This window comes from Amphiura filiformis, chromosome 19 (assembly GCF_039555335.1).
Source record: "Amphiura filiformis chromosome 19, Afil_fr2py, whole genome shotgun sequence".
In the NCBI taxonomy this organism is placed as follows: domain Eukaryota; kingdom Metazoa; phylum Echinodermata; class Ophiuroidea; order Amphilepidida; family Amphiuridae; genus Amphiura; species Amphiura filiformis.
In genome coordinates, this window is record NC_092646.1 from 1,275,487 (window position 1) to 1,299,498 (window position 24,012).

Here is a 24,012-nt window from a genome sequence, read left to right on the forward strand (position 1 = left end):
TTTTTATCTGCCCAAGCTCCGACGTCACTCTGCCCTAGCGACCAGGCTGCCCTAGCGACAGTGTGACATGTTGGTCAGATAAAAACTGCCTTCGTTGCTCACCCCATCTATCTAAGAGATCAAGCATTAATTATGCATTCAGAACCGGCAAGACTGATTTACACCGAAGTATTCTGATTGGTCCGCAATGTGAATATGAATATTTATCGCGAAATGTCAATATGAATATTAAGTAGATATCATGCATACTTAATGAAGTTCGGCCATCTTTCATCTTGATCATGTCAAGAGGGCGCAACACTAAATCACTCCGCATTTTATGTAACAACGAAATTCGGCTAATATAGTCCATAGTGAATATGAGATTGTAGCGACCATATCTATCGACATGTTCACTTTAAATCACTCAATATTGGCTCATATGAATTCGACAAGTGTCTTTAATGATAACATGCAGAAAAAAACTGGACAATTGATCTCAAAAGCAATTCTCTGTGGCGGATTAAGAGAAAACCCGATTTTGAAATGTGAGTGGTGAGTTTAGTATATTTTTAGCTATTTTTTTGCACCGCAAAATAGCGAAAAAAGTCAATGGTCATCGATATATGCCGACAAAAGTTTTGGAATCTAGAGAAACAGAGCTTTAATTTGATACCAAATTTATTTTGCCAAGTATTGCAGGGACGTCAGAAATGGCGCTTGAAGTAGGCCGAATTCACACGTTATCCTATGGGACGCTGAATTAGTGCTGCGCCCCCTTGTAACGGCCGTCGTTATGAACGCGTTCCTTTTACATTCTTCGCGCAAATTAAGAGATGCGCTTCACAAAATGTGTTCTATTTCAATCATGATGATAAACAAAGATTACAAAAAGTCATCCCCATGAAAAAATTATTGGAAAAACACTTTATTGGTCGAGTAGGCGCCTGCAAAGTCTAGATATGCGTCCAAAAATACTCAAAAAGGCTCAAAATGGATTTTAAGGTTAATATACATTGTTAATCTGCATGAAGCCGTTTTGCTGAATATTCAGTAGGCCTCCGCAAAAAGATCGTAATTGTTACCACTGGAACGGGGGGGGTATTTATACTTCAGACTTAGTAATAAATGATTTCCAAAACAAAATGGGAACACTGATAATCTAGAAAAGAAATTAAACTTGGTTCAAAGACGTGCTCAAATTGTCGTCTGTCACTAAGTTGGTGAGTTTTGTATAAACTTTCGCATATTGGAGGAAAAGTCGAAATATTCGATTTTCGGCATTTCGGCACTGATCTTTAAAACATCATTTCTCTTGAACGGAATGTCGCAGAGACATGAAATCTTCGGTGTTGAGCTTCAAATTTTCTCTAGTTTACTTAATGAGTAATAAATGTGGATTTTGAAAACTTTTAACACCTTATAAGAGGGCGCAACACTAAATCACTCCGCATTTTATGTAACAACGAAATTCGGCTAATATAGTCCATAGTGAATATGAGATTGTAGCGACCATATCTATCGACATGTTCACTTTAAATCACTCAATATTGGCTCATATGAATTCGACAAGTGTCTTTAATGATAGCATGCAGAAAAAACGGGACAATTGATCTCAAAAGCAATTCTCTGTGGCGGATTAAGAGAAAACCCGATTTTGAAATGTGAGTGGTGAGTTTAGTATATTTTTTCCTCTTTTTTTTTGCACCGCAAAATAACAAAAAAAGTCAATGGTCATCGATATATGCCGACAAAAGTTTTGGAATCTAGAGAAATAGAGCTTTAATTTGATACCAAATTTATTTTGCCAAGTATTGCAGGGACGTCAGAAATGGCGCTTGAAGTAGGCCGAATTCACACGTTATCCTATGGGACGCTGAATTAGTGCTGCGCCCCGTTGTAACGGCCGTCGTTATGAACGCGTTCCTTTTACATTCTTCGCGCAAATTAAGAGATGCGCTTCACAAAATGTGTTCTATTTCAATCATGATGATAAACAAAGATTACAAAAAGTCATCCCCATGAAAAAATTATTGGAAAAAACACTTTATTGGTCGAGTAGGCGCCTGCAAAGTCTAGATATGCGTCCAAAAATACTCAAAAAGGCTCAAAAATGGATTTTAAGGTTAATATACATTGTTAATCTGCATGAAGCCGTTTTGCTGAATATTCAGTAGGCCTACGCAAAAAGATCGTAATTGTTACCACTGGAACGGGGGCACTGTTTAATTATAGTGATTTATGAAAGGTTCGATCGGGAAAAGTGGTGGCGCTATATTAATAATTAATCAAACCAGCAGGGACACGATACGATGATTCGATCTTTATTGAATATTTTTTTATGATATTTTCTGATTACTTGTAACAAACAGAAAGAGACAAAAATAAGATAAATGAACACATAATATTTTAAAGATGTATTTTATTTGACAAAACATTTTACAAACAATACAAGAATGCCTACAGCTCTTGGTCGAACAGTGGCACTGTTAGCATAAAAGATTAATGATGGATTATTCAACTGTGATCAGAGATTCCGGTAAAGCATTCAGTAATATTACTACTTCCCCCTATGTAACTTAAATTTCTTTTACAGTGTAATTTCCTTCAGTATTCAATAGGACATCATAAAGAAACTGCAGTTTACACTTAACTCACAAACCGACATCTCGGAATTTTCTCTATTGCAAACACACATAATGGGAGAGCGTGGCGCAATGGTTAGGGTACTTGCCTTTAGTGCACGAGGTCCCGGGTTCGATTCCCGGCGGTGGCTATTTGCTGGGAGATTGACTTGGAAAAAAAGTCTGAAATTAATTGGCAACTTCTGTAGATTAAAGACTTCCGCTCTCCCCATGGTCCATTTAGAATTGGGTAAATGAATCATGAAAGTACTCCGTCCTTCGGAGGGGACGTTAAACCGTCGGTCCCGTGTACAGATAGCCATATCTGTACATGTATCTCGCAGCCAGTTTAGAAAAGAGTAGGGTGTTAACCCCTGACTGTTCCCATTCCGTCCCGGTGTTCAAATGGACCCCAGTGGAAATAAGCTTCAATAGAGGCTTTCTTGGGTTATCCAGGGTTATCAAAAACCCGAACAAATCAAATCAAATCAAAAAAAAAAAATGTTTCAATGTGGACGCATCGAGAATGGACTCCGGGACCTCTCAGCAAGGGCGGCAGAATGAAGAATATTAAAACCATTTTGCGAACCACTTTATTACGCTATCAGTGATTATTGTATTGTTTAATGATTTTTAGGTTATATTCTTCATGCACTTTCAAAGCGGATTTTTTATACTCACTTGACGAAAATGATCATTTGATCCTGTTATTTTCAGATAGTGTCGATCTAGATGATGCTAGATAAACAACCTGTTAGTTCTTTAATGGGGTGGGTGTGGGAGGGATGTGGGGGACGGGGGTTATACTTAAGTACATGAGACTGTTTAAATATGATGCTAAAGTGTGAAGGTAGGTTTGATTTGTGCAAAATTTGAAATAAATGTTTGGTCGCTAATAACTCTAATTCTTCAACATGTACAAGGGAAGCTTTCAATACATATCTCAACCAACACCTAGCCCAATTACTCAATTAGCACTAAATATTAGAATCATATTAACGTATCATTTACCTGAAGATGACATCCATTGTCGTGGAATCAGACGGTGACCATTTGTATTTATATTCCACCCTATTCATCTGAAACTCAGCAATGGCTTTATAGCCTCCCATTATCGTACCACATAATATCAACACTCCTTTATTGTCAATCTTGGACCATGTACCTTGTGGAACACCAATTGTGTTTATTGCAAATACTACAAATGATAGGATTTCGGTCTGGTTGGAAAGTCTTGGTGTCAACGTAACTGATATATAAAACAATACACAGATTAATTTAAATACAAGTTATTACCATTATTTGGTTGAAAAAAGAATGCTAGTTTAATTTTGACCAAATGAAAATTTAAGAATGGCATGGCCAGTTAATTGTTAGTTTATTTCTATACCTGTATTTTCTTTAAACAACCATATGAAATATTGGTCATATAAAATATAATGTTTCACTTCGTTTTAGATTTCATGAGGCAAAATGTGTCTCAAATGGGATGACCCATTAATGGGATGACACATTGAATCTGTGACCCACTGATGTGGTTGTCTTTTATAGTGCCTAGAAGTTCTTGACTTGTGTTCATTTTAGCATTAAAAAATATATATTTAATGAGAAAATAAACAAAAATCATTTTAGCGTGACAAAACCAAGTGAATTTTTACTCACTACAATATTTCGTCCTTCACATCGGAGGACTTCATCAGGTATGACTGATATGGGCATCTGATCCACTTTCCCGGGAGATGGGCCTCCGGTGATGTTCAGACTCATTTGCAGTCTTTAAAAGCGGATCATATACTTGGCTAAGGAAACAGCTGACCATATCAGTCACACCTGATGAAGTCCTCCGATGTGAAGGACGAAATATTGTAGTGAGTAAAAATTCACTTGGTTTTGTCACGCTAAAATGTCTTTTTTGTTTATTTAATCAACAAACCTGATGAACTTATTCAACGATATTCAATGAGAGTTTCAGCTTCACAAATGCACATTTTAAGCTTATTAAACAAAACAATAGGACCATTGACATGACATTTGAAGGTTATAGGCTAGTCAAATTAAGAAAAATAAGGGGTCAACTCACCACTAATTGCAACAGAATCCATTCATTTCAGAAAAGCATATTTAATAACAAATCAAAAGTCCCCGAAAATCCAAGTAGTGGAACAGTGCCAAATTTGCATAAATCCAAAATGGTCGCTTATGCAGAGGTTAAAATTCAAAATTGGTCAAATCTTGTTAACAAACATATCAATGCATTGCTGACATCATAAGGATTCAGAAAAAGTTTCGTTTGACCAGTCTCCGACATATAGTTCTTAAGTTATAGGCGAAAAGGTCAAAGGTCAAATTGTGGGGCCCATGGGCGTTTACAATTGAAATATGCTCCAATATTAACAGAACTGGTCTCAAATGGTTCCTTTGGCAACAAGAAACCAAAAATGAGAAAGGTTGCATTGCTTTGGATGTCTTGTAACATAGGTAGCAAAATAAGTCAAGGTCAACACGCCTCAATGGAATTTGATCTTCTTTGCCATGTTACCAAGATAGTAAACCACCTGAGATATGACAAACTTCCTTTTTATTAAATGCTTTTGCAAGCGGAATGAGACCATTTTTATCAAAATCAGAGAATGTCTAATTTTTTGTCCCCCTGTGGAGACAAAATTTTGACATTTGACCTTTTCCCCTATAACTCAAGAACTGTACATCGGAGATAGGTTAAACTTTTCTGAATCCTTATGACGAGAGCAATGCATTGGTATGATTGTTAGCAAGTTTTGACAAAATTTGAAATTTCACCCCCTGCATAAGCGGCCATTTTGGAATTATGCAAATTAGCACTGTTCCACTACTTGGACTTTTGGGGACTTTTGATATGTTTTTATGTGAGCTATGGGAGATGGACGCATGCAAAATGGATTCTGTTGCAATATATAGTGGGGGAGATTTTTTAATTTGACTAGCCTATTAAGCGGGTCTCGTACTATAAACACCTATTTTTAAATACTGGAAAATAGCTTTACACAACCGAAAATAATGTTAGGAGACGTGCATCAAATGATCGACAAGATGGACAAAATAATAGTAATAGTAAGTAATTAAGTTGATTAAAAACATTGGCTGCGATGGTTGTAGGATCGGTGTGCCTGGGGTTGGTGACGAAGATAATGATCAATGTTGTCCTTAAGGAAATTGGAAGCAATTCCCGGCGGTGGAGATTTGCTGTGATATTGACTTGGGGGGATGTATGTAGATTATATTCAGACTTTCGCTCTCCCCATGGCTCAATTGGGTAAATGAATCATGAAAGTACTCCGTCCTTCGGAGGGGACGTTAAGCCGTCGGTCCCGTGTACAAAGAGCCTTACCTGTACATGTATGTCGCAGCCAGTTTCAAAAAGAGTAGGGTGTTGACCTTCCACTGTTCCCAACCCGTCCCGGTGTTTAAATGGACCCCAATGGAAATAAGGTCAAAACCCGAACAAATCCAATCAAAAAAGAAAAAGAAAAGGGAATTCTTTTATTTAACAGCTAGGCCATATCTTTTCATGAAGCATATACAATATACATAAATTATACATCATATAATACAAAGCCGCTGTAACTTATCATTAATAATTTAGATCATAATTAGGCTATATCTATTACCTGTAAACGAATCAGTGTTGCTGTCCTTTTCTGATGTCAATGTGAAATACATGTCTGCATTAGAAGAGTTAGATACGTCCTTGAAAACAGCATTTGGTATCGAATTCACAGATTTCTCTAAATCAGTTCGATTAATATATTCACAAAGTGGTATCAATACTGGTGGTGCAACCGTTGTCATAGCTCCCTGGGTTTGTCCATACCCAAACTTGCAAATACCAAGTAAGACGAATAGCAACATTTTAACTGGTAGTAACATATCTATGTTATTCTATATAACTTCTAGATTAGATTGAACTTATTCTTAATTTATTTGCAACCATGCTTTTCTGTAGGTTTTGACTCAAAATCCAATATGAATTACAACTAAGAATTTTCGACAGCATACAGGTTATTTCCGTGTGTGGCATTAATATTAACCTATTCAACAGAGTGATCTTGTACATGAACTGACACTAGTTAGTATCGGTCCAATGGATTTGGTTAAAGACAATAATCGGGACAATGACTGCTTTGTATTATATCCCTGTGTCTATACGTAATAATTCTGATTTGCTCAGCACCCTCCCCCCCCAAAAAAAAAGGAGAGAAGAGAAAGGGAGCAAAGGAGAAAAAAGGGAAGGAGAGAAGAGGAAAAGTTAAATTGCACGTAATCGAATAGGCCCATGCCTAAAAACCGCACAGCCGGGTCAATTGTATAATAAAACTACATTTGATTATTTTTGGCATTGCTTGAAGGCGGGTCCTCGGCCGAGCATATGAAAATCACTGCGGGCCCACCGATATGCATGTGACTTCACATTTTGTCACCAAAGTCAGTATTTGCTTCAGTTGACTAGTGTAACATTTAAAATTTCGTAAATTGAGTTCGCGCCCTTTTTTGTGTTTAAAGCAATGATATAAATAGTGTAAAAATTATGCACCAAATGGCTTCAATTTTCAAAATTTCCAAACTTCTGAGGGGGAACTCAGACACGCCCTGCGTATTGGTAGTGAATAATGGCTTCAATTGGGCTGGGCTTTCATTTTCACACATTTTCTAACAATAATAGTGTCAAAATCGTCCAACAAATGGCTTCAATTGGCCCTTCATTTAGCAAAATACACCCCATGCGTAGGCCCTATGCATAAAAGAATTTTGCCCATTTCGCTTCTGCTTTGGACATCCGGCACTTTATGTTTAGCGCAATAATTTATACAATAACAGTGAAATGGAATTAATTAGGTCCGATTTGCGTCCATTGTTTTTACATTATTTATAATTTTCTAACATTGCCCCCCCCCCCTGAATCCTATAGATCTCAAAAGACATTACCGCGGCATTTGGGTTTCTTTGTGCTCCATGGGTTAATGAAATGATAACAAGTCAATTCAGTTAGGTTGGATTTTTTTAAGTTTTTAATTTCAAGAATTCAGAATATTAGGGACAAAATGCTGCGAGAAATTAATCACAGGTAAATAATGTCATTATTTTGTGTTGCCTTGTTGTATTTATAAATAAGTAAAACAAGAAAAGTAGCCACTGTAGATATCAATTAAATCTAATATGTCTTTTTTATTACCAAAGAATATTAAGTTTCTCAAGATGTGTTCACACAGTCGGACATAAGTGAGTTATTACCGGTATTAAGCGACCTATAACCAGTAATAGTGACTTATTACCAGTAATAAGTGACTTTAAGTTCGACCATGTGAACACGACTTCATTCTATTTGAGGAATACACGCTTGGTTAAGGGGTGGGGTATGAACGTTTGGACAGTATTTATTGTTGGAAATTAGAGCACATCAGACATATCAAATCGCATTTTGAATACGAAGAATGTCTTTCTGATATCAAATAATTTTGAGTTTTTTAAATTCGCAACGTAATACACATTTTATGGTAAATCATTTAAAATTGATATTTTTGATATTTAACAGTACTCGAAATAAACTTTATCAATCTGATGATTGATACTTGAAGTGTATGTAGATGGGATGAAAAGCCGATGATCAATTGAAAATTTTGACCTTCCATATTGAAGATAAAAGATAAAACACCAAAAAAGTTAGGTCTTTTTGGGAAAGAAATCCATATCTTCAATATGAAAGGTCACAATTTTCAATTAATCGTCGGCTTGTGCTCCCAGCGACATACACTTTATGAATATATCATGAGATTTATAAGATTTACTTCGAGGACTGTTATATATCAAAAATGTGAAAAATATCAAATTTTAATAATTTGTCATAAAATTTGTATTATATCGTGAATTTCAAAAATTAAAATTATTTGATATCAGAAAGACATTCTGCGTATTCAGAATGCAATTCGATATGTCTGATGTGTTCTCATGTCCCACAAAAAATACTGTCGAAACGCCTAAAACGCTCATTCCAGATCCCTTAAATTTCTCTAAACAAATTTACCTTTGCCCTCCAAACTTGAATACAAATATATCCACGGACTGTACACTCTTATTTTGCCAAATCAACTGTATTCAACTGTGAGCAACAGGTTCACTACATGGCGCACTATACCTGTTATTGGTTGAAACCAAAAGATTACGCAATGCTTTGTTCCTTTGATGCCGATTTGATTTCTGATAAAAAAAATACCGTCGAAACGTTCATACCAGAGCCCTTAAAGTGTGGAACATCATTGACCCGCCTATTAGAAATGCTGTTAATGTTCAGTCGTTTACGACAATGTATACAAGTAGCCATTTGAAGTAGATTGCACATTCACATGATCTGATGAAGTTTATATTTGTTCATGGTGTCCCTGATAGAACTGTATCGTCGGGAACTGATTTTTTGGGGTACTTAAAAAACCCCACATTTACCCCAATATGGTTCAGTTTTGAAATTGTGATTATTTTTCCAAGTGTATATAAGGATACTTTTTTGGCGCAGTATAATTGACAGCCAGCAATTGATTATGAAATATTGATGGAATGCTGCAGCCAGGATAAATTGTATCAATGGTTAAAGATATCACAGCTGCTAAAAAGAAGCTTGTGATCGCCTCTACAACAGCCTGCTGATGATAATGATGATGATAAAAAGAAGAAGGTACATACTTTTTCACTATTTTCTTACTTCAGTCTAGCGTCATTTTAAAAATAAATAAATAACTGTAGCTGGTCTTCTTTTTTTCAAAACAATTTATTTATTTTCTCCAATGATTGTCCATTACCTGCTAGAGTATAATTATAATGTAATTTAAATATCAAGCTTACATAACTCTAGATATATACGACAAGATTCTTATTGTGGCCGCCTGCATAGGTACACCATCGCCAAGGTACCTAACTGTTACACACAGAGTACCTACACGGTACCAATGCTGATACTGATCAGGACCCACCTGCAGTGACACTGGTACTCCCAGCAAACACAAAACGTTTCCGACATCATTCGCAAAAGGTTATAAAAGGTTATCAGAAAACGTTTAAATGTCGGGTTATATAAAGGGTCTATTAAGGGTATAAAACGTTTTCATAACATTAAAAAACATTTTTTGATAATCTACTGCTCAGTAAACAAAAAATGTTTTACAGAAAACGTTTAAATGTCGGGTTATTTAAAGGGTATAAAAACGTTTTAATAACATTCCAAAAACATTTTTGAAAACTTGATACAAAACATTCTAAACAGAATATTATTTTGGGGTTGAAAAAATGTTTTACGAAAAATGTTTGCCCAAAATATTTGCAATAACGTTTTAAAAATGTTTTCATGACCTTTATATAACCCGACATTTAAATGTTATTAAAACGTGTTGAAAAAAACATTTTAAGAACATTTCTCTGTTTGCTGGGTGCAAATATTTTAACATAATGTTATTTAAGTGTTGACAAAATATTTGGCAAAAAATGTTTGCAAAAATAGTTTACAATAACATTTTGAAAACATTTAAAAATATTGTTGTAGTGTGTTTTCATACAAAACGTTTTAAAACGTTTTCATGGCCTTTATATAACCCGACATTTTAATGTTATTAAAACGTTTTTATGTAAACCAAAAGCCAAAATATAACTTATTAAAAACGTTTTTAAAACGTTTTTGTGTTTGCTGGGTACTACAATTTACACTAGTCCTCCCTGGTACTGCACAGTACCAGCCAGGTACCGTGTCGATGGTGTACCTGTGCAGGTGGCGCCAATAGGAATCTTGTCGTACAGTATATGTGACCCGTTCCCCCAAAACCGGGAACATGTCAACATTTTTATTTCCGAGAGTGTCACATATCTTTAATATCGTTAATAATAGCAAATAAGCTTTATTATGACACCAGAATCTGTTCTGGTGCCATATCCGTATTTTGAAGACACGCCAATATTTCAATGGCTCTTTTAATAGATATAGAGGTAATTTTCGTAAAATCATAATATGTCTGCCATCTTGTAGGTACATGCCTTTTTGGGTGCCTGTTGCATGATGCGCTGTGCTCTGCGAGTTCTGTCCAATGCATATACACGCAATTTGTACTCACAAGATGCAGCAATAACCTTTATTAGCGGCAATTTTCTGAAAAGTGAATTAATGTCGTAGAAGTAGTCATGCTAAATGATTAATTACCATAGCGATAGGTGAAAACAATTTTTGAATGTATTGCCCTGCATTATAAATAGGCTGCACTCATCACATGTCATGTCTGTGTTGTGTGGAATCATAGATTAAAAACAACAACGCTCTTTTAGAAGACACTAATATAATTACATTTCAGGTCTTTATGCCTATTATTTGATAATCAATGTTGCGATACCGAGTTACAGCGTACGTCTAATGCAGTGCAATACATTCAAAATTGTTTTCACCAATCGTTATGGTAATTAATCCTGTTACATCACTACTACATCTGCAGTGAATTACAAAGCACTGAATGGGGATGAGCCAAAGTCAACAGACAATTAGATAACCCTCCTTTTGTGGTTTTAGATGTAATTTGTGGTTTAATCAATATTATGTGACATGATCAAGTGAAAAGAGTCAAAGTGTTGATAATATTCATTTTAAGTTTAGAAAGTTATCAGCCCTATATGTTTTGATGCAAACCAAATGAAAAAGTTATATGCGATGTATTACTTACTGAAAAAAATAAGAAACAAAAGAATTTGAGCACCTGTCTTGCCTATAATTAAAAATCAATATTAAGGACATGAGGCTCATTTCCCTCGATCATGTCATATATGTGTGTACCACGTTCAAAAACACTAGAAATTCCATAAATTTAACAAAATGGTATGTAAATTTTAAAAGCCTTTTATCGGAACAGTAGCAGCTGATATATTGGGCAATTCCAGTTGAAATCCAAACACCTCATAATGGAAGACATGGCCTTAAACTTCCACACGGGGTATAGATTAAAAATATAATTACCCATTCAGGTAACCCCATTTGAAATTCACACTCCCTGTGTGGAACATTAAGGTCATGTTTTACACAGGGGGTGTATGGATTTCAACTAGAACAGTCCATTATATAGTGGGTTTTGTGGGAGCTTGTCACATTCACACAAAAAGTAATTATTTACAATTTATAAGCTTTATCTAATCCTCCAGCAACAAGAGAGTCCCAGAATTAAGTTGTTTTCCCATATGCTTGTACATAATAAAAATTCAAAACATGCTGACATCGACATGCTTGCATAAGAAACCCCAAACATGACTGTGACATCATATTAACGAGTTGGTAGGAAATGGTCACGGTTCCTTGTCCAACATTATGCGTTAAGCAGCATGTTTGGTCAAGAACACAGCAAAAGAGAAATTACAGCAATAATCGTGAGGTGGTCATAAATTATGCTGTTCCCTTATACATGTCAATAGACTTGGTCATGACCTGCGTTGATAAACACTGTGGACTGCGGCTTACAATTCCGGTAAAAAAGTTGTTGTTTACTCACGTTTAAGAGACATTTTACCACTACACTAGTGGCTTCATCAGATTGGCAACTCATCACATTTTACTGTTTCCTTTTTCTAAGCGAGAGGACCTACGGTATTCACTCAATAATATTATTTTACCAACTCATCACGCCCCCAACGGTCGTCCATGTCGCCTATAAAAGGAAACAGTCAGATGTGATGAGTTGCCAGTCTGATGAAACCACTAGTACTGTAATGAAACGTCACTAAAACTGCGGTCTTTGTTTGATAGTGTAATGTTTGGCGCCCTTTGTACATGGCACAGGAACCAAACCAAAGTCAGCTCAGCAGTGAATCAGAAAATCAATTATGTGTTCTGAGAAATACAAGCTCCGTTTAATTTGTTCTGTGTTATAATCTGAAACAACAACTGCGCACTTGAAGATTAGCCAGGCCGTTTGGTGGCTATTGCATTTGAAATCACCCATACCCTGTGGAAAATCTACAAAAAAAGTTTTGCACAGAGGAAGTATGTTTTTCAAAAGAAATAGTCTAGGGTTAATTATTTTGAAATACATACCCTACATATGGCTTTACCTAAACCTTTCACAACTGGAGTGAGTATTTCAAATGTAAGTTATCCAATTGTCTATTCTATTTGAAACCCATACTGCCTCTGTGAAAGACTTTAGGTACACCGTCCATTGGGAGTGTGTATTTCAAATGGAATACCCCATTTAGTGCATAGCGAATTTATCATTTCTAAATTATGCTACTTATTACTATGTCCTGTAATAGTGTTTGTTGAATAATCATTCGACCTATTTAGCGGCCCTTCCCTAATAAGCACTGATTTTCAATACTGTCTAAGCGCACCCTTTGAATGCACCTGTAAACTCTATCAAATGTCTACTATTATTTATACAATCTTAGCTGACGATGACGATAACTTTGCCTAAAAATGTATCTTTCAATGTCTATTTATGTAAATTTGACTTTCATTTCATTGTTTTGATAAGCGCCATTTATTTAAGTGCCCAGGCTGCTAATTAGGTCGAATAATTAGTCATATATCGAAATATTTCTGAGTACTTATATATCTAATTATATCTGTACAAGAATGGCCTCCCAAAAAGGGTATAATTTGCAAATAGCTGGAGGTCTGCATATGCATCACTAAAAATAATAATTTCCATAAAACTTATTAACCTTTGCCCTTACTCCCGATTCTCATGATTCTAGAAAATACAGTGATAATTGTTTGTGATTAAAAATATATTATCCTGGCACTAAAAGTGCAATTTTAATATTCTACCAATTTTTGGAAATAAGGCCAAAAAGCATGCTTTTTATAGGGTGTTTTTGTATGCTGTGACAATCAATCCTGAAGACTTTTACAATTCTAATATCAGTCTATGTACTCTAGTTCGTAGCCAACAAGTTTTTTACCCAATTATTAAACATTGAGTTAAAATAGTAAGAATACGAGTAATATCTCAGCTTTATATACTTAAGATTCAAAATGATAACATTTGTGTCAAGTCTTTGCATTTTGTGACACTAATTGTAAAAAAAAAAACGTGCAAAATTGCATGCTTTTATCCCTTAATCCGCCAAATTCCTAAATATAATATAAGAATTAATTTTGACTAATATACATAGACATACAAAATGACACTTATTTATCAAATTCCAGGTAATGTAAACTACCCAGTAAACACAAAACTTTTTCGACATAATCAGAAAACGTTTAAATGTTGGGTTATATAAAAAAGGGTATAAAACGTTTTCATAACATTCAACAACGTTATTTGCTAACTTACTGCAAATATTTTAACATTAAAAGAAAGTGTTGACAAAATATTTATCCAAATATGTTTGCAAAAATCATTTTACAATAACATTTTAAAAACATTTTAAAAATATGTTTGTAGTGGTTTTTCATACAAAACGTTTTTAAACGTTTTAATGACCTTTATATAACCCGACATGTAATTAAAACGTTTTTACCAAAACCAAAAATCCAAAATATATCCTGTTCAAAACGTTTTAAAAACCTTTTGTGTTTGCTGGGATATAACATGATTGTAGGGGCCTACCTTTGTGCCAGGAGAATTCAGTTCAAACAATGATTTTCTTTAGTATTATGTACAGTAATTATTGCAGTTACAAAATACGAAATTTGGATATGGAGCATGAATTAGAAAGTAAATCTCAAACTTGAGTTCCAAACGGACTCATATAGATGACGTGACATGACTGTGACGTCATATTAACGAGTTGGTGGGTAACGGTAATTGTTTCCTTGACCAACTTTAAGCGTAAGCTGAGCAGCAGCTTTTGATAAAGAATACCATGCTTTTAACTCACGCCAAAAGAGAAATTATGGGAATAAGGCACAGGGAGGTGGCCATAATGCTGTTACCTTACGAAAGTCAATAGACCAGTTCTTTAGCTGTGTTTATAAACACTGCCTCACTGTTTGATTGGGCAACGTGTGACGCCTTTCGTACATGATACCGGAACCAAAGCAATGTAAAATAGCACCCTCACCCCGCAGTGAATCAGAGAATTAATTATGTGCTCTGAGAATGCAACAATGTCCACTTGAGTCCACTTTGAAGACTAGCCAAAGCATTAAAATATTCCATTTAAAATCTTCCATACCCTGTGAAAATTTACAAAAGCAGTTTTGCACAGAGGAAGTATTATTTTGAAGTTCATACCCTACATTATGGTGCTACCTTTCACAAATTATATTTAAACCCCATACTGCTTCTGTATTTCAAAAGGAAAAGCCCATTACAATATCCAAATTACGTTACTTATTACATTATATTATGTTCTATTGATAGTGTTTGCTAAAATTATCATTCGACCTATTTAGCGGCCCTTTCCTAATAAGTGGCGATTTTTCTTATGACAACTGTCTAAGGCACACTGTGAATGCACCTGTAAAAGTAAAGTCTATCAAATGTCTATATTAATACAATCTAAAATATTCTAGCTGACGATGACTTTGACTTCGGATGCAAATTCAAATGTATCTTTTAATGTTTATTGTACAAATTCCCAATTTGACTTTCATTTCATCGTTTTAATACGCGGCCATTATTTAATTACCCAGGGTGCTAATTAGGTCAAATAATTATACAATTATACAATATTTCTGAGTACTTACATTTCATTGAATCTTTACAAGAATGATCTCCCAAAATGCATAGGCGTAGATCCCGGAGGGGGGGGGGGAGGGGGTAATCCCCCAATATTTTGATAGGGGGATGGTACATACAGTCATCCCCCATGTTGACGCTTGTATGTGGGTTTCTAACCAAACTACCTCATATTTTGCCATTTTAGCCTAAAAAGCGCCATTTTTTTTTATTCCCTATTTTACCAGTTTAGCTCCAATATGCCAAACTTTTTCTTGCGCTTCACGCGCATTTGGACCATAAACTTATTATGTCGCCAAAAAGAGCTGCATTCACTATACTGCAAAAACTTTTTTCCAACCCATCCCCCTAATGTCAAAAGGAAATCTACGCCACTGCCAAAAAAGTTCTGATTTGCAAGTTGCTTCAGAAAATGTAGGTCTGGATATGAACCACTAAAAATAATTTCTATAAATCTTATATACCTTTGCCCCTACTCCCTATTCCAGACAAATATTGTAATATTTTCGGGGGATCATAACAATATGAAAAATATCCTGTTTTTCAAAATAAAACATAGCTGAATCCTAATCCTTTAGTTGAAACTAACTGGCAATAAAAGTTAAGTTTTAATATTCTACCAAATTTTCAGAGATAAGGGAAAAACATTTTGAGGTGTTTTTGTATGCTCTGACAATCGTGCCTAAATACTTTGTGCAAAGTCTATTAGCAGTCCATGAAATCAAATATTTAGCTAACATGTTTCCTATTCTATTTTATTTACCAATTATTACAAAATAATTACATATCTTAGCCCCTTTTCCCTTTTTGGCTTTAAATTAATTTGACTTTTATTGCCAGTTAGTTAAAAACTAAAAGAAATATTGGATTGTTTCATTTGGCAAAACATTATAATCACGGTACATTGTGTTCTTTTAATCCCAAACAATTGCTCTTTCTGGAATTTTGAGAAGTGATATACATAAAATGAACATAAAAATCTCTATTAACCAAGATATAAATAATTTCTACTGTTATATAAGCTAATCTATCCTCGTCCCTAGCTATATTCTGTCCAGTAAAAGGTGGAACATGACCCTATCTATTAGCCTCTGTTATCTCATACATCCTGTCAATCAAAGTCATGCTACAACTTTCTCTATAAATTGGCATTTCGTGATCCACAGCCTCATCTCCTCACTCTTCTCAAAAAAAGTTGAGGTTTTTATACCACTGGAAACCTCTGGCTACATAATGATTATTTACCAAAAATTTCTTGCATATTAATTCGTTTAGCAAAAATATCGTCAAATTTTAATTTCGTTCTGTATACCAGAACGAAATTACAACGCTGGCCTATGGGGCAGTGAAATACCCATGATCATGCATAACTCGCAAACGCAAAATCGGAACCAACTGATATTTCGGGAATAAGCTTTTTTCGTGGATATCTAGTGAAAAATGTCATAAAAAGAGTATTAAGTATTTTCTATCACATATTGGCAACATGACCTTTGACCCATTTTTATACGATCCAGGCATTTTGGTGTAGGGTCACCTTATACTGAACACTGAGAATTATTACAGTTACATAGAAAAATGAAAATCAAAAATATCTTCCCATCCACGATTTGAACCAGGGATCTTTGGTTTATTGGTGTGATACACTATCCTGTGACTGAGCAAACAAATTGGTTAGCAAGGTAATAAGTCATGTTAATTAAAAAAAACCTCACGATGACTTATTTTGGGATAGCTAGTCATTGAACCAATAAACTGATAGTCGTGGGTTAAAATCATGTATGGAGAAGGAATTAAAAAAAATAGAAATCCATATAGATATATAAAAAATGTAAAATGACACTTATTTACAGAAGATTTGTCAGATTTGGACAATGTAAAATAATTATAGCATGATGCAGCGGCGTAGCCAGCTTTCTTGGTCGGGGGGGGGGGGGGGCAAAATAAAATTTTGGGGGCACAGACGAAAAAATTGCAGTTGCATCATACAATACATAGAGACTGTATGTCTTCGAGCTTCCCGAAAAGGGCCTTATTGGAAAAAACTGGTATTTTACACTATTTTCGCCCATTATCCGGCTGAAAAAGGGCTTGCTAAATTTTGCTAGAAAAGGGGCTCCTTGCCCTTTTTCTTTTCCTTTGGCCTCCTGATTTTCTCTTTCATTTTTTGTCAGAGGGGCACTTTTTCTTTCATTTTTTTGTCAGGGACGCACTCTGCCCCCCTGCCCCCCTGGCTACGCTACTGGCATGATGGTACCTGCATGCAAGATTTCAGTTGTTAATATGTGCAGTAATTGCAGTAAATACAACTACAAAATACGATATTTAGATATGGAGCAAGGAAGTAGTACCATCATAGGATGCTCCACAAATATACCATTTTCCTCTCTGTAAACACCAAGAATGTGCTTAGGAGTGACAATACTTAAAATGACAATACTTAAAAGATTCTTTATGGATGTACAAGAAAAAATTATGCAATTACATAGTATTTCCATATTCTAATTTCTGCTCTCATGCAACAGCAAATAATTCACCTTTTCATTAAATCCCATAAGTATGTGCGAATTGTACGTACTACCTAGCAAATACAAACGTTTTCGACATCATTCGCGAAAGGTTAGAAAAGGTTGCCAGAAAACGTTTAAATGTCGGGTTATATAATGGACATATAAAAGGTACAAAACGTTTTTTATTACATTCTAAAACATTTGTTGATAACCTACTGCCAATATTCTAATATAATGTTATTTAAGTGTTAACAAAATATTTAGCAGCAAATGTTTATAAAAATATTTTACAATAACATTTTGAAAACATTTTAAAAATAGTGTAGTGTGTTTTTATACATAACATGTTTAAACGTTTCCATGACCTTTTAACCCGACCTTTAATGTTATCAAAACGTTTTTATCTAAACCAAAACCCGAAATATAACTTGTTTAAAACGTTTTAATAACATTCTTTTGTTTGCTGGGTACATACGTAAAGCGGTTTCACCGTGCGCAGAAACAGTGGACGCCAACGATGTGCGCATCGGCGTGATGTAATTTATAATGTATGTTGGGTTAAAACGCAACTAAGGTTTATGTGATTTACTTCATTTGTTACATCTATATAAGAACGACCTAGAAAAAACTTGGGTTCGGATAAACAAAATACATCAGATATCATAAAGGTCTGGATATGAATCATAATCAAATAATTTCTATAAAACTTAATTACTTTTGCAATATACATAATGAAAATATTGGTCTGATGCATTCACTGAGCAAACAATTTGACTATAACTAGTTAACACATTGTTTGAGAACCAGTAACTAATCATATCAATTGAAAATCTCACGGTGTCTTATTTAGCACAGTTTGGGATTAATATTTATTGGACTGGTTTAAAACTAAAATCGTGGATTAATATCGTGTATGGATAATGGAATTGAAATTAAAATATCCGTATAGATATACAATATGACATTTATTTACAAACATTTTTCAGATTCCAGATAATATAAACTTTACGCAGGATTGTACCTGTATGCAAGAAGAATACAAAGAATGTATTAATATTGTTGTTAATAGGTACAGTAATTATTGCAGTTACAACTACAAAATACGATATTTGAATAGCTGATTTGATATTTGATAGCCGACATGCTTGTACAAGGAAATCCCAAACTCATGTTCGTCACGGGCTTGTACAGATGATGCGAAATGACTGTGACTTCATATACAGTCCACAACTTATAAGTTCACCCCTAATACTTTTTGAAATAAGTCGAAAAATATTTTACGAAATATTATAAAAATGTAAAAAGATATGTATAGCCCTATTTGTTTTAACCCTGTGGACCAATTTATAGAATCACATATCATTACGTTCAGTCACAATGGTTAATTATGTAAGAAAAGAGGCCGTTTAAAAAGTTGCACCTGAGTCATAGCAGTTAACAAACATATGAATAGGCCTGGCCTACTGTATTGTTTGAGATCTGACTCCTATGGACTCAGATGTCACTTTTAACACTGTTTAAAACGGTCTCTTTTTTTACATAATGAACCATTGTGACTGAACGCAATGACGTGTGACGCTATAATTTCATCCATATGTGTAAAACAAATAAGGCTAGTTTTATATTTAGGGAGAACTTATAAGTTGTGGACACTGTTCCTTGAACAACGTTATACGTAAAGCAGCAGGTTTTGTTAAGAACACAATGCTTATAACTCACGCCAAACGAGAAATTCGGAAATAAGGCACAGTGAAGTGGCCATAATATATGCTGTTACCTTACGCATGTCAATAGACCCGTTCCTTAATAAACACATGTAAGGAACTTTTGGCGCCCTTTGTAAGACCCAAAGCCGAACCAAAGTCCAATAACTACTTCAGCCCAACAGTAAATTATGTGCTCTGGGGAATTCAGATACACTTTTTAACGTTATGTTTAAATATGAAACAACAACACTGAGATATTCATTCGCTAATAGCTATAATTATTTGGCTCAGTATTACGTTTGAAATCTTCTATAACAATGTGGAAAATTTGACAAAAGTCTTCCACAGAGGGAGTATATCATGATATGTTTTTAAAATGTAGTTAATTATTTTAAAGCCCATGCCACATACATAATGGCTTTGCATATATCCATATAACTGGAGTATTTCAAATGGAAGTTGCCCAATTATCTATTCTGTTTGAAACCCATACTGCCCCTGTGAAAGACTTTAGCTAAACCGTACATGAGAGGAGTGTGTATTTCAAATCGAATTGCCCATTTGGTACATGGCTAATATATACATTTTTTAAAAATAACGTTACTTATTACATTCTATTATTATCTATTAAAAGTGTTGACTAAAATAATCATTCGACCTATTTAGCGGCCCTTTCCTAATAAGCGCTGATTTTTTTCATATGACAACAGTCTAAGAGCACAATTCCAATGCACTTATTAAACCAAACTCAAATGTCTACTACAATAGGCATATATAACACAATCGTAATATTCTAGCTAAAGATTATGACAAGTTTGACTTCGGATGCAAATACAAATATATCTTTTAATGTGTCTTTGTGTAAATGCCCAATTTTAACTTTCATTTCATTATTTTGATAAGCGCCCCTTATTTAAGTGCCCAGGGTGCTAATTAGGTCGAACAATTAGTCATATATTGAAATATTTCTGAGTACTTTATTGAATCTGTACAATAATGACCTCCCCAAAAGAGTATCATTTGCAAATTGCTGAAGGTCTGGATATGCAACACTAAAAATAATTTCCATAATAACTACCTTTGCCCTACTTCTGATTCTCATAATTCTAGATATTTCAATTAAATGAACTCAGCGTGACGATTTTTCGCGCTTAGCAAGCGTGTGCGACTGTTGGTTAGTGTTTTAATGTTTGTATCTAAGGTAATGCGTTCTCGTTGTAGTTTGAAATACGCGATACGATCGCGGTTGGATCGCATACAGCTATCGAAAGCTGTGTTCATTCAATTGAAATTTCTAGCATAGACTTGATATGTATGTAGCTGGGATGAAAAGCCGACCATCAATTGAAAAATTTGACCTTTCATCTTGAAGATATGTTCCCCAAAAGACCTGCATTTTTTGATGTTTTGGGAAATATCTTCAATTCGAAAGGTCAACATTTTCATATGATGGACGACTTTTTATCCCATAATACACTTTTTGTACATATCATTAGATTCAATTTCGAAATATTAATTTTTAATCATTTGCCATAAAATGTAATAAAATTTAAAAAAAATCACAACTGTTTGATATCAAAAGGACATTCCTCGTTTTCAAAATGCAATCCGATATGTCTGATGTGCTCTCAGGTCCCTATCCGAGCCCTTAACCAGGACATTAATCAAATTTGACCCTATTTTTGACGAATTATTCTTCAAGAAATTCTATGTAAATGAACATTATGCAGCCAGAGGTATCCAGAAAATTGGGGGGGTATGAGAGTGAGGCTGTGGATCACGAAATGCCCCTTTAAAAACATGTTTATGGTGCGTGAGAGGGGAGCATGACCTAGCTGTGTTTGCTTTTAAATAAAAGCTGACACACAAGAAGAATGGTACGGGTTCTATATAGGAGGTCACTAGAATTGATATGAGACATGTCATTTCGCCATGTGCGTGATTTTTTTCCCTCTGGAGGGGGAAATGTCCAAAATCTTTTGTTTTGATATATTATTGGGTTAAAACTCAAGAACCGCGACGTTATGTAAATATCATAATGTTCCATTATTGGCTTCCTTGACTCATGTCCTATAAGATAAATGTATTAATATTAAGAAGTGCACTGCGTGTTTTTAGAAAAATGGCTAAAACTAGAAAAATATTGCTAACACCATCCGACCTTAAATGCATACAAATAAATTATGGGGTCATACATCGGGGTCAGGTAGTGGCTTAAAATTAGAATCAGCATATTAGTGCGAAGGTCTTTAGTCCGAAGAGGGTTTGGTAAGGGCTTAGGAATTTTGGGTTATGGTTAGGATCAGAGTTAGGATTAGAGTCAATATTATGTTTACGGTTAGGGTTAAGCCTAGTTAGACTAAGAGAATAAAGGTATTGTTTTTAGCCGCTGGAGTGCATCTATCGTCTCATATAACGCGGGCGACATCATTATTTTAAGTAAAACAACGAGGCGGAGCCGAGGTGTTTTACGCTAAGGAATTACCTAGGGCTTAAAATCGATCAGTCCCGTTGTTGTTATGTGCCTCCGATTGGTTCAAATAGCGAGTACGCGTATCGCGTCGATGCACACGCACTGACCCGTGTGATATCGTGTCATATCACACGGGTAAGAACCAATAAGATTGCAGGAACGTTCTCAAGTGTTTAAGAATTAGGGTTTAGGTTATAGGTGGTCAAGTTAATGATTGGGATTAGGGTAATGATTAGGGTTTATAACCAAGCTATTGGGTACTTATATCAATAAAATGGACGCAAAGAATGTTTGTACTTTTATGCGATTTGTTTTTTTTATTTCAGCAATTGAAGACCCTAGTAGATAAAGTAGTCACGTGTCAGTTTGACGAAATTGAGTTATTGGCAGATTATAAGTCACTGGGATTCAAACACTTTTTTCTGAAAATTTTAGACGATTTGACCCCCTCCAAGTAGGGGTCACGTGAGGGGTCAAGTGGGGTCAAAATTTCAAAATGATCCGATTTGTTTTAAATTGGTCCCAAATTACTCGTTAGGGTACATTTACAAAAATATATGGTTTGCCATATCTATGTGCCTAGTTTAGCAGTTGTAGTGTCAAGGTCAATCAAAGGTCAATGAGGTCAAATTTTCAACAACATCCGATTTGCATAAATAATACAGCAAATTGTTCCTCTCAATATGGACATTTTCATTATTATTAACCTTCAATTTTGTGAAAATCAATAAATGACAAATCGTTGATTAATAGCTACATTGAGTACAATATTCATATCAATTCATTACAGCAAGTTTTATACCAAAATAACTAAGTTTGTGGTCAACAGAAAAAATTCACAACTTTAAACCCATTTTTCTCAACACTGTTATTTTGGCACTTAACTACTTTATCCACTATAAACGTCTTCATTATTTAGCACCCTGGATAGAAACCCTGAGGGAGAGGGTTACATCAACCCCCACCACTACCCTTCCCCCTTCGAGGCCGAGGGTTAAGAAATCACTTCGATGTAGTCATGTTTGTCGGTTGGTACTGTGACATCATCGGCCACACTCTCATTTCCCATATTTTTCAATGGGATCTCATAGCCAGGTGTATTGGTTCCCGATGTCTGGATGTCTGGATGTCGATGCATCGATGCGTTGTTTTTCTTCAATGGGGTCTCAAAGAATATATCGACGTCTGGATGTCGTTGCGTCGATGCGTTTTCATAATGTGGGCCGATGGGTGGATGCTCCGACGAGCTGTCCGAAATAGGATATGTGGAGTATGAGTATAGAAGACGGTTTTGAAGGTCTGTGTCAGACATATCAATGGGTGGTTGCTGTGATGATTTAGGACGTTCAGGAAGTTCTGGACGAAATGTGATGTTCCGACGAGGCCTGTATAAGCAGTATGGTTCATAAACAGGAGAATGTTCTACAAGTTCTAGGTTCCTTCGCCTGAAAAGTAATGCGTATAAACATAACGGGATTGGAAACTCCTCTATACTGTAGTGTTACTCTTGCATCGGCTGTCTTAATACCCAGAATACACCTAGGGGACGCACCATAAAATTTCCAGGAGAGCTGGAAGTTGGGGTCAAGTTTCTCTCTTTAGTCGTTTTTCGTTTCAATTTCCATGCATTTTTATCCACCGTTTATATGGGTCATATCTTTGAGTGATAGTGGACAACGGGTTTTTTTTATTCATCTTGTGAGTGAAAAGCGTTTTTCCCAAAATAATGTCAGGCTCTTTCACCTGAAAATATAATGGTACGTCCCTTTTATTAACAACTTTTGTAGAAAATTAAGGCACATAAGTTAGGTTAGGAATAAAAGCCAGGTCCACAATTCCACTAGTGGTATTACTGTGGCGAGGTATTCACCACTAGTTGGTAATGTGCACCCGTAGCTTGAAGCGGGTTTCTCCAAGTGTCAAAGGTCATGAAGTTGGAAAAAGTAAGATGGGATAGCCGTAAAAATGGCAAGATTATGTATGACTTGGGAAATAAGTGATCATTGTTCGTCCAAAGGACATTATTCTCTTCTTTTGTATTATTAT

General features: G+C 35.2%; 1 protein-coding gene across 4 annotated transcripts in view; it reads right to left on the bottom strand.

Annotated features, from left to right (window-relative positions):
* Positions 1-15,523: 15,523 nt before the first annotated feature.
* Positions 15,524-24,012, bottom strand: part of LOC140140788 (uncharacterized) — a 70,194-nt gene continuing 61,705 nt past the window's right edge. For all 4 annotated transcript variants that reach the window (XM_072162533.1, XM_072162535.1, XM_072162534.1 and 1 more), the window contains one exon: positions 15,524-23,411. In XM_072162533.1, coding sequence (XP_072018634.1) covers positions 22,961-23,411 — 451 coding nt within the window. In that variant the 3' untranslated portion in view covers positions 15,524-22,960. The remainder of the gene's footprint in view (positions 23,412-24,012) is intronic.